Source organism: Necator americanus, chromosome IV, assembly GCF_031761385.1.
Source record: "Necator americanus strain Aroian chromosome IV, whole genome shotgun sequence".
In the NCBI taxonomy this organism is placed as follows: Eukaryota; Metazoa; Nematoda; class Chromadorea; order Rhabditida; family Ancylostomatidae; genus Necator; species Necator americanus.
Genome location: NC_087374.1, coordinates 14,541,598 through 14,559,708, shown reverse-complemented (window position 1 = coordinate 14,559,708; position 18,111 = coordinate 14,541,598). Strand labels below are relative to the sequence as shown.

Genomic DNA, 18,111 nt, shown 5'->3' with positions numbered 1-18,111 from the left:
TCGTCGGAAAAAAAAACTGAGTAGTTCTTCTCATCGAGAGGATTTTCGAAGCTTGATGGTATAAATGGCATAGGGGCACATACCACGAAATAGACGGTGTTGGAGTCTGGCCAGGAATAAAGGGGTAGAGGTGTGGATCACAAGCACAATTTCCACCGGTGATCAGGAAAAACGTGTGGAACAGCCTTGGCTGCACCAACTGCCCTAACGATCCAACTTTTTAGTGATGGTAGATGGTATAGCTTCTAGTGTTTTAAAATGTATTAGTTGGACTGCAGACATTGGACGACGGCAGAATTGCCTGAGTTCTACTGTGTAGTCAGTTGTATCGTTGGAAGAAGCGGTGCAATCAAGGTCGTTCCTCACGTTTTTTTTCCGGACTGCTAGGCAAGAATTGAGTCCGATCACACTTATACTACACATTCCCTCATTCCGTGGGCTCGGTGAGAGGTCCAAACACCGTCAACTTCTTGTCATCGTGCCTTTAACAGAGTAGTTGATAGTAACGGTTATTCAGTAACTGATATCAATACGGTAACTAGTAATTCAACTAATAACTAATAATTTAAACAATAGTTACTCATTGTAAATTCTCACGTAGAATGAATGTAACCGTCGTGAATATGGAGTACTCATATTATTCGAAGATACGCACAAATCTGCATGCAAAAAGTAAGAGAAACGTTGAACGAAGACAAAATTTTAAAAAAAGATGGAAGGGAACATATTGAAAAGCACAAATAGAAGCATTTGTGCCCAATTGTGTATCACCAAATTCGTGTGTGATTAGATAGGATCAGTCACCTTAGTCAGAAGCGTTGACACCAGCACTTTGTGGTTAGTGCATGGAGCAGCTTAACTTCAGTACATTATTCGTATTACGTACCTGTTGGGAACATAAAACGTGGTGCTAATTCTACGCAGATCCTGATATGGCATCTCCGAAATCGAAATTTGTCAGATGTGTGAGTGATATTTAATACGAAAACAAATGCATATCACATAGGTTGGATTCGTATTATGAAACGGATGATTTTTTGAGTGGAAGGGAAGGAACGTTGCGACGCGTGCCGACTCCAGAACTCGAGTAGACACTGAGTGTGTCTAAATATGAAATTGAAGACAAATGACGTAAGTTTTTAATTCTATCTATTTCCACCCTCATCCCGACCGCTTGGGGAGGCAACCACATCGTTTTTCTTTTCATTTGATTAGGTCCATATCCATTTCCTTTCTTGGGATTTTTTTACTATTAAAAATCTGGCTTTATCAGAAGTCTATTGTTGGTTCAGCCGTGGTTTTTGTCGTGGCAGCCTTTTGTGATTTATGCGGCGCTATATGTAATTATGCTTATCTTTTGTGTCCAAACACCATCCTTATCTTCTCCCTACTTTTCTCATCCAAACGCTTTTATTTCCACCAACGCGATGGGTTTTCTTAAAAACAAGTGGGTGAATTTTCATTTCTCTTTGGATTTTTAGACTGTATTTTTTGTATGAACACTGTTTGACAGTGGATCACAAAGAAGTTTTCTTGACATCGGATTCATCAAACTATTGATGATAGCTTGTCCACTTCTAACCTTTGATGTTTAGGCATAATTTCAATAGTTTCAATTTATTTTGTCTCAAATCGAAAGGCCTGACTCTACATCTCCTTCTTCTGCAATGCCGACGCGATTCATTTTTTTTCTCGTATTCCCGAAAATAACAACCACAATCACATAAAGAGAGGATTTCTCAAAAATTCAGTGAGGAATGCTCGAAAATGGCAATCACTGACCATTTTCCGGAATTATCAGTGATTAGAAACATCTACTACATTAGCCTAATTTACGGTAGTCTCAAACTATAGGTTTGAGGAATAGGTGGTGAGCTTTTTTTCAAACTTGTAAAAGCATATGAAAAGACAACGCAGTGGCCGAATGTTATAAATTTCCTGATTATTTACTGATACTTGGTCCTTAATAGGGTTTCTCAAACGAGGAAAACAGAACAGTTTCGACACCATTTGTTTTTACATGTAATTATTACATTATTATTTATATTAATTACATATAATTAAGAAAACAAGCGCACAGGCTGCTTTTGTGAACTGAGCTGTAGGAGGTATCGAATGAGCCTTGAAAAATTTAAAGAAAGAGAAAAGAATATGAAAAACATGGAAAGCGTACAAGAAAAACAGAAAAAGAGAAAAGAGAAGAGAATATGCTATGGACTGATTTGTCATAGGTTTTTTCGTCAATGAAAAATTCGGAAGAATTTCTCCTCAACCCACAACAATTGATTGAGCATTGCGCGATCAGCTTTCAAGGTCCCAAAATTTCCTTCTTGAAGCGCGTAGATCAGTATCTTTTGTAATTTCAAGTACTTCCTGCTCGTACATAACACCAATCTTAGCTTCATCCGCTTTACTCCTTCATTTAAATGCAAAAAAAAAAAATGGTGGCAAATTGCTTCCTTCATCCACTTGATACCTAGCTTTGATAACTCAAAAAAGTAGACAAATCCATAGAATCAAACAAACACACAACAGTCGTGTAACAAGAAGCTCTCTATCAAAAGATAGGTATCATTTTGACACCAGTTTTTATTTTTATGTGCATTTTCAGATTTGAAAAACAAACGTTCACGGCTTATTTCCCAACTCAGTACACAATCCTTTCCTCCTGTTTTGTTTTCATCGCATAGCGAAACAAGCTCAGTGATGGAGCAGGACCATGCTAGCAACATTATATATGTAGCTCTAGTCCAATAATTACCTCACTTCAATGATACCGCAATTCATGTGGTGGAGGTCCGTGAACGTGTGCAGGTGTCGATAAGAGACACGTGCCAGACCGTTGTTCTACTTTGAATTTTTGTGTTGTGCTCAGAACAACATTAAAAACATTAAAAACAAAAAATCATTTGGTCCGATAAAATCGCAGATGATTTTTTGGCCTGCATAATCAATCTTTAGTAGTATCTTCCTCGTCTAATGTACGTGAGACGTAAAGGCAAATGATCACCATAACCTTATCGGTTTTAGGGAGTCTAGATAGTTTTTGCAACATCCTCCCGCATGATTCTTCTTGGCTGGTTCCTCTATCCCGAGAATTTTGTATGTGTACAGGGTTGTAGTCCACGTCTCTTTTAATGTTTTTGATAACTACGTGTTCCCCGCGTACGTGTTATGGTTTAACGGGTGTGGGAGTGCATCCTTCGGAATGTCACCACACTCACTGGTACACATCAAGCCATGAAGCCTCACATGGCTTCATGGCTTCTGGCCTATTCCCGCCCAGTCTAATAATAGTTTTATCTGTTATTCTGACGCGACGTATACGATATACCTCGCCAAACTCGTGAATGCCAACTACATATTCTCTGGGCGCTGGACAAGCTACTATTTGCTAGATGACTCCGAGCGAATGGATCGGTCAATGGTGGTGAACACCAACAAGCTATGGAACGGCATGGACGCCCACTGCTACCAGGAATGTAGCGACCACGCTTGGTTTCAACAATTCCACTTTTGCACGTGACCTTACGGATATATGTGAAGTCTAGAAACTCGATCGCTGGGTTCTCCTTACAATAGGCGTTCGACCTTGCGAGGAGGAATCGCTCATGTACAGGAACCCTATGAGGAAAGAACAGTGGAGCGAAGGAGTCCCGAAGCTCAACCTCTATCCCAGAAAAGTGTTTCCCTCCTGTAGGTTCTCTAAAAGTAGGAAAGAGTAATGGGATTTTCTGCACAAGAGGCAAGTTATCAACACCCAGTCCTACATTCTACAACTGCGAAAGCTGGACTACTACATGCATTGCACAAGTAGACACTAAGGCGAAGTCGTCCCCATCACAAAGTCCGACTACACACAGCAAACTTGACCCATGACGAGCGCAAAAGCTATGAAATACCGTTAGTTCTCCAGTCTGCTTGAAGTAGGGACCACGCTTCCTCTGACAGCTGGCTTTTCAGTCACCTTCAGCGTTCTCTGGATTCAAAGAAGTTCAAGACTGAGGACGAGGTTAAAAAAGTGGACGGCGTCTTATTCATGTACCAACCCCAGTCCTCCTGAGAGAAGGAAATGGGCAAGTTACTCGAACGCTGGCGTCTAATGGTGAGTGGGGATGGTGCATGCCTCTGATCTCCAGACCTCTTAGTTTTTGAAATATTTACAACATTCAATGAACATTCAATGTCCATTCAAAAAACTGAGATACCTTGCGCGGCAATCTAGTTCTGTATCGTGCGAAGATATATATATCTTTGATACGGAGCTCAAAGTTCTAAACGAACTGGAAGCACCACATTTCCTTAGAGTGGATTGGATGGAGCTCATTTGTTGAGGGTGTCTCCATAACGCCTCTCCAAGAATTCACAGTCCTGTGGTTTTTGATTTCTTTTTTAAACGGGACAGATGTGCAGCATACAGTGTGTATAGACGCATCACATCTACTCATACATACACCAACAATGGAAAGATGTCAGCTACCCTTGAAACTATCAGGGTAGGGTGCTTCGAAAGAAGAAAATTCGTGATTCTGAGACGAATAGTATTTCTACTAAAAAATTAAGTAGAAATCTCACACACAAATCTGAATTCTGTCCTTTTTCAGGAAAGATGAGAAGAAACTCGAAAAGAACGAGGAAGAGAACAAGGAGAAGAAAGTTTCAATTGCACAGTTGGTACGCAAGCACTTTTTGTAGGCGGTGTTCAGAGTTGTACATCACGGGAGGGCGATTTTAAAAATATACAGTTAGCTACCATTCTTCTGGGACCATTCAAATCCCACCTCACTTGTTCGGTACCAAGTTTTCCTTTTCAAAAGCATCTCACCGAAGGGTCTCCCATTAATTCATAATTTAATTTACCAACCCACCTCTCCAATGTTTATTCTATTTCTAGTTAGGTGTGTGATGTCAAACCTAACGAGGTTATCAATTTGCAGTTTCGCTACGCCACCTATAAAGAATTGGTTCTACTCTTTATTGGAATCGGAGTTTCGTTAGTGACAGGTGCTGGCCTGCCCTTGATGTCTATACTTCAAGGACGTGTGACACAAGCTTTTGTAAATGAACAAATGTACAGGACGAATACTACTCCAGGTGGGCGATACTGATAGAGTGTGCAGTCTGTCGCGACACAACTATCTTAAAAGTCTCCCGAGTTTTGTTAGGGTTGATGGATCACCCTTTCAACAACACTCAACAAAAAGGCAGCAGCACTTAGAATAGAGCTAGCGCAGCAGAGTACCGCGTATTAGCAAGTGAAAGGATTCATTGCTCTTCCAGGGCCAAGTTTCCACTACAACGACACTGACTTCAATCACGATATCATGAATGCCGTGTACGGCTACACGGGGATGGCTCTTGGAATGTTCTTAGCTGCTAATATTCAGGTGAGAAATTGTATCAACTAAACCAAAGGCTGACTACCTTCGTTCTCATTAAATAGAACGCCAGAAGCACTCACCGGAGCCCTTATTTCTCGAAGAAAATAATCAAATCAATCATGGCCCTAAGGCCTAAGGATTATTCTTGGAGGATCTATGACATGTAAGCCAAAGTTACTAAGAGTAAAAACTAAGGGCGTCGACAAATAAGGGCGCGACTGAGTGCCACCCCCTCCCAGCCCAACTATGCACATTTTTCCCATCGCACTCACGTCTAGTTCTCGCCATGTATATGTCGTTGCAACATAATTTTACGTTCCACCATAATTATTGTAGGTTTCATGTTTCTTGATAGTTTGCGAGCAAATGAGCAATCGAATTCGTCGGAAGTTCGTTCAAGCGATTCTTCGACAGGACATCCCATGGTTTGATAAAAACAACAGTGGCACGTTAGCTACTAAACTGTTCGAGTAAGTGCACAGCAAATCTCCTATGTTAATGTCGTGTCCAATGTCTTGAATTATTCTTGTATCCATAACAAGAGTTAGCTTCGTATTGTTGATGCTTCACACTACTCCATCCTACACAACTTGTGGGTGGGTGTTGGGCAGTTCGTAAGAGGTTAAGTTGCAACTGCATAGTCGACGGTTCGAAATCGTCCCAGAGCCAACCTAGCACTTCGATCCTCCGGATCTGATAACTTTGTACCAGACTTGTCTGAGAGGATAACAACACTAACCTAATACATCGGCTATCGCAAGTCAAAGTATGAAAGGCTGTACAAGCGTTCATGAACCACATGTAATTTTGAATCGAAGTCGAACACATATGCTGCATTCTCAGGGGATTGATCAACGCAATACATTTTGTACTTCTTTATGCATAGTTCTCAGTGTAAATTTTGATTTTACCTCAATTCTTCTTCGTGTTATTTCGTTCCTAATATAATGAAATTATGTTCGTTTCAGCAATCTCGAACGAGTGAAAGAAGGAACTGGCGACAAGATCGGACTTATGTTCCAGTACACCAGTCAATTCCTAACTGGTGAATTTTCAAACAATTCTGCGCTTTACACAAAATTATTTCGCTTGAGTATACGGGAAGAAGAAACGTCTTATTGTACACGTTGATGAAATCAACGGATTTGTGACAAAGTAGAAATTGACTTTAATTGTCACTACAATTTGTTGCCGCTGTCGAATTAGTTAGAAGTTCAATGTCAAAACTGTTTGAGTCCCTTTTTTAGTCTAACTTTCCTTTCTAGAAATAAAATTTTAGGTTTCGTCATTGCTTTCACACACAGCTGGAAGCTAACACTGGTAATGCTGGCTGTTACACCACTCCAAGCGCTGTGTGGTTTCGGTATCGCTAAAGTGAGCAACGTTTGGTGCCTCTTTTTAGTGTGGGATATGCTTTCCACGCCCTCCCTTCGTCTCTTTTTGTTTTCCTCCTCACTTTCACAGAAGTGGATTTGAATGGAAGTGCATTTTCTTAATATTATCCGTAATTTGAAATCCCACATCAAATTTTACCTATAGTCAATGTCCACATTCACTATCGCGGAAACAATAAAGTACGCAAAAGCTGGGAAAATCGTGGAACAAGCGATCTCTTCAATTCGTACGGTATGCGCATTGAACGGATTGCACTTTGAGATTGGAAGGTACTGTTAGTAGAAAAAAATTGTTTCTGTGAAAGGGAAGAGCTGTATCGCACAATGGCTCCAGGTATAAGACGGCTCTTCTTGAAGCTCGTCGTGCTGGTATTCTGAAGAATCTTTTCGTCGGCATATCTTTTTGCCTCATGGGCCTAGTGAACTTTTCATCTTTTGCTTTGGCTTTTTACGTTGGAATAACATGGGCAGTGGATGGTGAGCTCAAACTACAGGACCTCATGACTGTGAGTTTGAAAGAGAACAGCTTACCACTTGATCATTTTTAAACACTGACATTGTCCTTCAGTGCATGAGAAGTCTCTTATTCTAGACGTTCTTTTCGGTGATGATGGGCTCACTCGCCTTGGGACAGGCTGGGCCTCAATTCGCAGTTCTGGGAGTTGCTCAAGGAGCCGCAGCCAGCATTTACGAAGTGCTTGACCGGGTTTGTTACTTAGCACCGCTGGTGGTCTGATTTAGTTCCATTATTAGCTGATATTTCTTTCAATTTCTATGCAGGAACCGGAAATAGATTCATCAAGCAAGTCAGGCCGCCGCGATCTTAAAATCAAAGGCAACATCGAAGTCAAGGACGTTGTGTTTAACTATCCATCCCGACCAGATGTTCCAGTACGTTTGACGGCAGTACATAACTATAGAGATCAAGATACAGTTTCATTATTTTAAGGTTCTGAAGAAACTGTCACTTAGTGTAAAGGCTGGTGAGACAATTGCACTAGTCGGATCGAGTGGTTGTGGAAAAAGTACGATCGTCAGCTTACTTCTGCGATACTATGATGTTATAGGAGGAGAGGTAGGAACTAAATATTTCAAGCACCGAAAACATATCTGGAAATTTCAAAAAAAAAAAACGAGAGTCAAGATGAGTTTTCGATTTTTTGAACTCTGATAATCGGTCACTCAGTTGCTACAGTAACGGAGGAAGAATCTTGGAAAGGGCATAAAGGCCCAGTAATAAAGTTTGTGACGATGCGAAGTTAAAAAATTTCAAGGGGCAATCTTATCAATAACCACAATGCAAATGTTCAAAAATGATCAAAAATAGAACATCTCCTTTTCCAGATAATCATAGACGGCGTTCCAATTTCACAGATAAATATCGAATACCTCAGGAATCAGATTGCAGTTGTGTCACAAGAACCAATTCTCTTCAACTGTTCCATCGAGGAAAACATACGGGTTCGTCTTGAAAAATCCAACAAAAATATAATGCTGCTTTACACTAGTAGAGCTTAACAGAACAGAGAGTCAAGGTTAGATAAAGTGGTAATGAAGATAAACACAAGTTTTCCAAACGTCTGCCAAACTATGATAAATGTGGGTAATCACGCACTGCACATTTTAATTGACGCCGGACATTGCAATGACTATTTGTGACTTATTGAAGAACGAGGAACTACAGACATGCATAAGGATGGGTAGAGAAGCGAAAAGGGCGTTTGCAGCTCTTCTCCTCCACACAAAGTCTTAGGATTTTTTTCGAAGTTTTGGAGTTCATAGGGTGGAGGTGTTGTCAACCTGAATTATACAAAGGTCGTACTGTACACTGCTGATGACAGAATTAAACGAAGTGTTTAGTACGGGAAATTCGATCTTACTCACCAGGAACTTGCAGCTGCTTGCAGAATGGCAAATGTGGAACAGTTCATTAACACGCTTCCGCAAGTAAGCGATTGGTCGAGGCTTATTGAGAAGTCTCCGATTAAATTCTAGAAATCAGGGCTACCAAACAATCGTCGGCGATCGAGGTACGCAGTTGTCAGGAGGACAGAAGCAACGAGTCGCTATAGCAAGAGCGCTGGTGCGAGATCCTAAAATTCTGCTTTTGGATGAGGCTACCAGTGCACTTGATGCTGAGAGTGAATCAGTGGTACAGAGGGCTCTTGACAAGGTACTGTAAACGTTACAGCACTGAATATATAGGACTGTACTGCACTATAATATAGACTATAGGAATATAGTGAATATATACTGAATATATGAATATATTTAAAATTTAGGCATCGGTTGGTCGTACAACGATTATAATTGCACATCGACTGTCGACAATAAAGAATGCTCACAAGATTATTGCTATGAAGGTAACCATCGTTACTTTATACAAATTTCCGTTTCTGCATCCTACGAGATCATTTTGGTATGTGGCTTTTGAAATAAGCGGATTAATTTCCAGAATTCTAGACATTGTTGTTTGGAGCGATTGTCCGAGAAGAATTCCATGTTATCTGTCTGATTTTCAGCACCATGTGTTGTGATATTGTACATAAGCATAATTAAATAATCTAAGTCGCTTTATTAAAAGGTTATTCTGAAGACTCTTCATTCTTTGTCCTGAATCAACCATAAAATTTCTCGGTTTTGAAAGAAATGTCTAATTATCATCGCTTTTAGGCAGGTGAGGTTGTGGAATTCGGTACACACTATGAGCTTTTAGCAAACAAAGGCCTCTACTACGATCTCGTCAACGCACAAAGGTTTACCGATGCTGTCGACGATGTCGACGGTATGTTTTCCGTTTGCATTGGCTTCACCGCGAAACAGATGACGCATGCTTTCAATCACTTTAATCCATCACCTTAGCTCAGCCGAATTTTCTTGTAAATTCATTCCAGAATGTTTATTTTCTCCTCTTTCGTGATGTAGACATTTATGCAACATCTTGCCTAAAGCAATAAGAAATATTATACTTGCAGCGCATGTTGAAGTTGAAGACCATGTTGCTAATATGCGACGAGCAAGTCTTGTTTCAAGGGAACTATCAGTTCAAGCAGTGAACGATATGCAGGTGATTTTTTGATCTGGTTCCGAAGAAATCTCAAAGATTCGTAGGGGAAGTAACCTTCCATTCAGTATTGGGTTCACTTATATCTGATGGTCTTAGAGTCACTTTAAATGACTCTCCAAAGTTTGCTATGATAGGCATTTAAAGAAGTACTGGACAAAGTAACTAAATATTGATGTAGATACCGTGTATACAATTTCCGCTAATTTGCAGATAAAAATGAGAGCCGCCACAATAATGACGATGGATGGGCAGGAACAGGACGAAACAAAGGAGAAGAAAGATGATATTACTCGGCTCAAAAAAGGCGAGTTCTTCTTCCGTCTTCATAAACACCTGGGGTGTAGGGGTGTGATATTCAGCGCTACACTATTGTATTATAGCCGTCGTCACCCTCAAAAAGTTCCTTTTTGTTAAAAGCAGCGCATCACAAAAGTGACCCAGTGCGGAAGCCAGATGGAAAACATAAAGTCCAGAATGTTAGTTACGAATATGAGCGTGACGCAGTTCGATTTTCCCTAATCGTCCTGAAACATGGATAGAGAAACGGCGTTTGTTCCTACGAGGGACGTGAAAACACTGCACCTTTGAGCAGCATCCACGAGCGACCGGTCGAGTATCAGTGAGGTCCTACCAGCACTCTACACACGTAAAAGCAATGAACAGGCTGCTGAGGGAATCGGAACATGGAGAAGGATGCGCGTTTTAACGTACATTGTAGGAACAAGCGCCGTTCCCACGCCGCTTTTCAGGACGATTGTTTTGAACTCAGCGCGACCAGGCTCGCACTCTTAATCCACACTCCGAAATCAATATTTTTTATCATGTTTTCACAATACTTCCATTTCGTGATACGCAACCTTCAAAAAAATGTAGGAATTTGTTGAATCTGGTTGCAGATCAATTCATGTTGTAGTTGTGTAACGGTCCATTCCGGAAAATGACCATTTTTAACATGCTGTGACAATGTAGTCAACCGAATTTCTTCAGAAATGAAAGATGAAGGTGTGAAAAAGACGAATCTGCTCCAAATTTTTACCTACGCAAAGCCTCATTGGATGCCCCTCGTTGTCGGACTTACAGCATGCACTATTGGAGGATTAGTTTATCCTACCTATTCTGTGATATTCATGCAAGTGATCTCGGTGGGTCTTGGTGTCCCGAGGATTCTTATTTTTTCTCGTTTTCGCTCGCCAACATGAATTTTTCAACAATTGTTCAATGTTTGCCATTATTCTTGACTAGGGCCAGTGTGTTCCACACTGTTTAAAAATGTTTGTAGTTTTTTTAAATGTGTTTGAAAGCAGCATTTCGTTCCTGTTTCTGCTATCTCATCGCTCTTTTCCTGTTGCTACATTGTTTTTTTTTTGAAAGGATCCAAATTCATTGTTGTTTAGTCCTTCTCGAACACTTCGACACTGCTATCCACCGGTCACTTCTGGGCTCTCATGTTTCTGGTGTTGGCTTTTGTCCAGGGGACAACAATGTTTTCACAGGTGAGGTAGTGTTTCAGCAGAAAATTCAACTCGTTATCGATTCCAGTGGATTACAAGTGCTATGCATTCTAAGCATGAGCGAAGCAGAATGATGATATAATGAAGAGAGGTGCAACCTAATTTTCAGACATTTTTCATGGGACTTGGAGCGGAAAACCTCACCATGGACTTGCGATCGAAGCTATTTTCAAATATACTGTCGCAGGACATGGGGTATTTTGATTCGCCGTTGCATGCATGTGGTAAAATTTGCACTCGCCTTGCTAGCGATGTTCCAAACCTCAGATCGGTGAGTGCATCAACACTGGTGATCTCGCTATACGCGCGCATTCTTGCGCTCTCTTTAAGGCTATTGACTTCCGTCTGAGTACAGTAGTTTCCACACTGATCGCTATTGTTGCCGGAATTGTCCTTGCATTTATATATGGATGGCAAATGGCTTTCTTAGTGGTAGGAATCCTACCATTGTTGGGTGAGTTCAGTGACACTTCATTACAAACAAATAATTCTCATACAGACAAGAGGTGTATACAAATACATTAAAATTTGTTTAAAAAAAAACTTTAAAAATCATGAGAGTGGTGAGGTTCATACATGCGATAGTAGGAGCCGGTGCTCCAACCTCCTTAACTTTTGGACGGTTGGGGAAAAGACCACCTTCACTTTTGGACAATTGGCGAAGGGATCCTCATCACTTGAGCTGCAGCCCATGAGCAGACCCCTTCACCTAAGGAGAGTCCGGCTCCTCCCTACCGCACCTATGGTGAGGTTGCTAAGCGTTTGCAGCTTACTAGTGTTTACCAAGTTTACTGCTTGCTGTAGTTACTGTAGAGTTGCAAAGCAACTGTAGGTCACAAACGTTATTCTTCAACAATAAGATCTCTAATCTTCAGCTTCTTGTTTACAGGTTTTGGACAATCGCTTCGAGTCCGAGTTTACAGTGGAAAGCATCGAAAGAACGCAAAGGATTTTGAAGACTCAGGAAAGGTTTGTGATTGATCGTCCATTAATGAGGTTCATCTACTCAAGGAAATTTGCTATTTTAATAATCCGCAGCAAGAAACGGCTGCAATGAGTCCTTTCTGCGCACTGCGCTCGCTTCCAATATTGCTTCAAACCCTTGGAATTGATCTTAAAGAAAAGCTAGAAAGCCCTAATTTTGCACTCGAGTCGATTTTATAGGTTTTCCGAAATTCGGAAAGTCGCATTTCTTGAAAGCATCCCTGTCTGTTAGTTTTCAGTAATGAAAAACCTGGTTAAACCTGACCTACTAGAACTAAATTTAGGTAGAATATAACATTGGTGTTCATGTTCAGGGTTTCGACTTTGAAATTACAACCACGGAACACGCTCTACGATTAGCACCCAAAGTTATGAAGTGACATTATATTGAGTCCTGTGTTAAAAAAAAGAGATATGAATTTGACTTTGAGGATAGTGCGATGCAGCAGCAATATGACAGAAGTATTTTCGAAGAGTGTCCATTAGATCCAACTACTCTTAAACGAGGTGTCAAGTAGTTTCTGTCTCAGGTTGCTATGGAAGCTATAGAACATGTACGAACTGTGCAAGCCCTCACTAAAGAAGAGGCGTTCCATGAGAAATTTTGTCATCACTTGGATAAACCTCACAGGGATGCATTGAAAGAGTCCTTCATTCAGGGAGTCGCCTATGGGTAGGAGATCGTGATTCTTCTTTATTTTCTTTTTATACTTGACCTTCTTTTCCTCGTTTTTGCGTTATGAAGGGGAAATCGCAATTTCTATTTTTGCACCACCGATTCATTGCACTTTTTCACTCAGTTGTGCCCAGAGGTCCGCATCGTTTAAATGATTTGGTGTAGTCTTAAAGCGTCTATGATATAGTCGGGTCAAAACGAAATGAAGCACGGCTCAGTTTTGTAAGCGGATACGTTCGAAGCAGCGCCATGAAGATGGCGGTTGCAATTGACGTTGGCCCATTGCAACGACAAGCATGGGTCCCTCATCTATCCTAATCGCTACGCTCCACCGCGCCGCTTAGAGCGCTGCCGCCTACGCAACCGCACCAAGCTTCTTGTCGTTCCAATCCCATTATACGTGCCCAGCACCGAAATGCCTTGCTCGGATAGAGGATCATTGCACTTTTTCACTCAGCTGTGCCCAGAGGTTTTCGACGCTGACTGTGCACTGTCATTCAAAAATGCAGGGAAAAAGATTCGAAGACAAAAGACACAAAAAGAAACAGTGGCAGTGAATATCCGAGACGAACAGTGCTGCTGGCAGCTCCTTTTGAGCTTGTCTATTCTTGCGATTTATTGCATTTTATGTGCACAACTGCTAATCCATGCTAATAGGTGTCGCTTAATTTTTTTTTGTTCACGCATATACAGTGTTTCACTGCGGCGTTGTTAACACAAAAGTTTTAGAGATTTGCCGCACACTTTTCTAGGTAATGTTCGTGATCATACAAAACCATAATGGTAAACCATAGTGATTATTAACAAATTATTACTAAACCGTAACGCATCGTAGTGTTCGTTCTAGTTTCGCCTCTGCTGTGGTCTATGTTCTAAATTGTTGCTCATATCGTCTTGGTCTTTATTTAGTTCTACATAGCATCATGCTTCCCATGAAAGTACTTCGGTATGTTTTCCTTTATCGATTCCCTGCCTGGATTGCCATACCGATAATGGTTACAGTGTAATGTATGCAATCACTATTTCATCAACGACTCTTGGATTTGCTTCTTCGTATTTTCCCGAGTACATGAAAGCAACATTTGCCGGTGGTATTATTTTCAATATGTTGGATCAGAAGCCAAAAATTGATAATTTGTCAAATGAAGGGAAGAGAGAGGTAGCCGTTTCTCTTTCATCATCACTATTTCCACAACTCTAGTGCTCCACGCGATTTGTTGTTTCTACAGAAGCTCAGTGGAGCTGTGACATTTAAGAATGTACGATTTTCTTATCCAGAACGCCCTCAACTGGAAATTTTGAAGGTAACTTGCGCTGTTTGGTCTGCAGAAGACTTTTTTAGCAGCTCATCATCGATTTCTCCTGTCACCGACTTTGTGGAAATTTAGGGGCTTTCCTTCACTGCGAGACCTGGAGAAACCTTGGCACTTGTCGGTCCTTCTGGATGTGGTAAAAGTACTGTCGTGTCTCTTATAGAGAGGTTTTACGATATCAAGTCTGGAGAAGTAGTAAGTAATTTTTGGGATAACCGGAGGACCCTCTAAAACCCTTCTGTGGCAGCGACGTAATCCTCCGTAAACGAATCCAAGAATGGTGTTAAACTATCATCTAGGAATTTCGTCTTCTTTAGATACAAGAGTAATACTTGATGGATATAAAAATACTGATGCTCCGTCTGTATGCTATTGTTTCTTTGTTTTCGTGATTCTAGAAGATATCCGGAAATTTCTAGAAGTGGGTCTGGTTTTCTTCCCTTTTCCTTTTGAGACGAAAATGAAAGTAATGGTTAGGGAATTGGAAGTGAAAGTCCGCGATCAACTCGTGCACACTTGCATGCACTATCTGCACTACTGGATGTATTGGCCGGATCGTGGAGTACCGGAGGCGGATCTGGCGCCAGTATCACTTCTGGCACAATTGAAGGAATCCACCACTCCCATAATTTTGCATTGCTCAGCCGGTATCGGAAGCACTGGATCCATGATGTTGATTGAACACGCGTTAGAGTTACTTCATCAACCAGCCCCACTTCTAGAAAATCCCCGATATCTTCTAGAATTACGAAAACAAAGAAACGATAGCATACAGACGGAACATCAGTATTTATATATCCATCAAGTATTACTCTTGTATCTAAAGAAGACGAAATTCCTAGATGATAGTTTAACACCATTCTTGGATTCCTTTACGGAGGATTACGTCGCTGCCACAAAAGCATTTTAAAGGGTCCTACGGCTATCGATTGAAATTGAATTTGAAAAATAGCTATCATCAACGTGTCTTCTTTATAAAAGCTGATTGATGATCGTTGTGGAAATAAATCTTAGAATGATCGATACAACAGCCATCTGAATGTATCTGCAGGCATATAAAAATCTATCGATCCACAAATCAAAAGGTCTAAGCTGTCCCTCAATCTCTCCTGTTCTAGTGCATAGAGGCCTGGTGCATGAAGTTATTCGTTTCAACCAATACGTAATGCATGTTTCTAGCTATTGGATTCCCATGACATTCGAACCTTGAATCCTTGTCATACTCGCTCCCAAATCGCTATAGTGTCACAAGAACCAATTCTTTTCGACTGCTCAATCGCAGACAACATTGCGTATGGACTGGAGCGTGAGTGCACCTCATTCCTCTGCTATTAGCACTCATGATTTCACAGATTTCAGAAAGACCATCACAGCCGGAAATTGAAGAAGCAGCCAAAAAGGCTAATATTCACACCTTCATCAGTCAGTTACCTGATGTACGGTCTTAATTGACGTTCCATGTCGTCTATCAAAAAAGAACTGTTATTTTTCAGGGCTATAACACCCCAGTAGGAGATAAAGGTACACAGTTGTCAGGCGGACAAAAACAAAGAATTGCTATTGCCAGAGCGCTGGTACGAAGTCCAAAGATTCTTCTTCTGGATGAAGCGACGAGTGCATTAGATACCGAGAGTGAGAAGGTCAGCGCTTTCCTTCATGTAATCAGGGCTGCTTTTTTTAGCTTTTCCTTGCAGATTGTACAAGAAGCCCTGGACCGAGCACGTGAAGGCCGCACATGTATCGTAATAGCACATCGGTTGAGCACAGTCGTTAATGCTGACCAGATTGCTGTCGTAAAAGGAGGAGTCATCGTTGAGCAAGGTGTTTTTTTTTTAAGTTAAGCAGCTTTTTCGAATAATAGTGCATCCAGAAAAGAACACTCGGATTACATCCATGTATTGTTCCTGTTCGTTGCGCTAAGCACTTCGTAATATTTGCAAATATATTCGGCATTACGCACGGGGAACCTCTTTTGCAGTATTGTAGTATAGTATTATTACTTATTTAGTATTTTTACGTGGGCACAAAGACGCTACCATAATCTTTCGTTGCTGAGTGGTCAGCTAATAAAATGGGTTTATGGAATACATGTTCCTAGGAGAAGACAAGTTTCAGGGTAAAGGGTTGTTCGGTGGAGGGAAAGGGGGATGGGGGGTGGCGCCTTTATTTCTTGAAGAAAATAATCAAATCTATCGCGGCCCTAAGGCCTAAGCATTAGTCATGGAGGATCTATGACCTGTAAACTAAAGTTACTAAGAGAGAAAAGTAAGTTAGAGCTTGCCCATGTTCGACTTTCCTTGAATCTCGGCATGTTGAATACGTAGATTTTTTTTTGATCTGCTTGAGCTATGGCCAAGACTGGTATTGATATTCATTAACAGCTAATGTTTCGGCGTTTTTGCCTTCGTTAGAGCCTGGAAAAATCAAAGCTATTAGTGATTTACTCTCTCAAACGCCTTATCACCTACAGAAAGCATCCAAACGGTAGGCAAACTCAAACAGCAACACATTGCGTAGTGCTTACCTCATCAGCTAGACTTGTTAACGCAGCAGACCACCACGTACCACAACTACGAGTCACAAGGGTTTTTTATAGGGACCTGACGGCCTGCCCTGTAAATGAAAACCCGCACAGATTTTGATATGGGGCTGGTTCGTTTGTGATCGCAATGCACTCACCTTTCCTGTTCATTTTTGAACTTTTGGCGGTGATCCAAAATGCCTCGTGTTCTGCGTGCTGTGATCTTGGACTCGAACGATAGTATAGTAACCTCTACCTATATTTCGGAGTTCATCTGGCTTATTCTACGGTGTGCTCGGGCGGAGTGGAAAGTTTAGGTTTAGTAAGTTAGAGCATCGGGAAATAAGGGCGCCACTGAGTGCACCTTCCCCCCTCCCAACTACACTTTATCCCAAATTTTATTGGTACATATCGTAAAGAATGATCCTAACCTATAATATGTGATGCTTTTTCTTCGCAGTTGAGATATTTTCCAGCATTAAAGGCAGCGTGCGTATAGATTTCTGTGTTGTAGGATCTCACAACGAGCTAATGGCCAAACGAGGCTCGTACTTTGAACTGACACAGAAACAATTGGTGAAGGCTTCGAGCGACTAAACGCTAACTATCGCGAATCTGAGAGCTTCTGACCTTCACCAAAATGGAATACGTGTCTTACTTGTTTTGTTAAATGTTTCTGAGTTGTAGACTTAAATGTAGATGTATCATATGATGTATTTCACTTTTAATTTCTTTCACTTTTGTTTTCTTTTGGTGACCATGGTCCGTTCAGTTGAATGTCTTTCAGTAGTTATTTTAGCACCTTTGTTAGCTATTAATTCTTATCAAAGTACTTGTTCTTTTTATATTTTGTAATGTTGTTTGTCCAGAAAATGAGAACACTGTTGCTACTAATATGGAGATAATCATAAAATCGTCCTTTTCCAACAGGTAACATATGTGTGATATAATAATACCATAAAATAATGTTACAGTCATGTGGTTAAATTAGTAATATTATAGCAGTTAAAATGTAATATTTGTTATCCGAAATATACAGATCTTATCCGCCTTTCGTAATTTACCTCGCACACTATCAACCATTATTCTATGCACTCTATTCATAGACAGCTAAGGTCACCTCATACTTCGAGCAAATATCGCATTGCTATTCCTAGGACTGACCAGAGCGGTGATATTCTTAATGCGACTGAGGAGACTCGGGAAACCCGATTAACGCATAGGTTAGCTATACTATGAGGTAAGACTAGTGTACGAAAAACAC

At 40.9% G+C, this 18,111-nt stretch overlaps 1 protein-coding gene across 5 annotated transcripts; it reads left to right on the top strand.

The window, feature by feature from the left end:
* Positions 1-1,126: 1,126 nt before the first annotated feature.
* On the top strand, positions 1,127-17,444 carry RB195_001282 (uncharacterized protein; the record flags this gene model as incomplete). Of its 5 annotated transcripts, XM_064197987.1 has the most annotated exons (35): positions 1,127-1,131; positions 4,605-4,674; positions 4,938-5,094; positions 5,281-5,387; positions 5,718-5,851; positions 6,350-6,426; positions 6,661-6,755; positions 6,921-7,045; positions 7,110-7,281; positions 7,368-7,481; positions 7,556-7,666; positions 7,725-7,850; positions 8,120-8,236; positions 8,636-8,722; positions 8,778-8,948; positions 9,058-9,138; positions 9,449-9,560; positions 9,751-9,842; positions 10,053-10,146; positions 10,830-10,984; positions 11,237-11,335; positions 11,463-11,624; positions 11,684-11,807; positions 12,042-12,098; positions 12,243-12,322; positions 12,868-13,010; positions 13,861-13,959; positions 14,016-14,172; positions 14,243-14,317; positions 14,402-14,521; positions 15,506-15,632; positions 15,686-15,762; positions 15,820-15,966; positions 16,021-16,147; positions 17,362-17,444. In XM_064197987.1, the coding sequence occupies 35 exons, from the start codon at positions 1,127-1,129 to the stop codon at positions 17,442-17,444; spliced, it is 3,879 nt and encodes a 1,292-aa protein (XP_064053866.1). The 5 variants fall into 5 exon arrangements, with proteins under 5 accessions (XP_064053866.1, XP_064053864.1, XP_064053865.1 ...); XM_064197986.1 differs by lacking the exon at positions 12,868-13,010 and having other exon boundaries at positions 11,684-11,785; XM_064197984.1 differs by lacking the exon at positions 12,042-12,098.
* Positions 17,445-18,111: the final 667 nt, after the last annotated feature.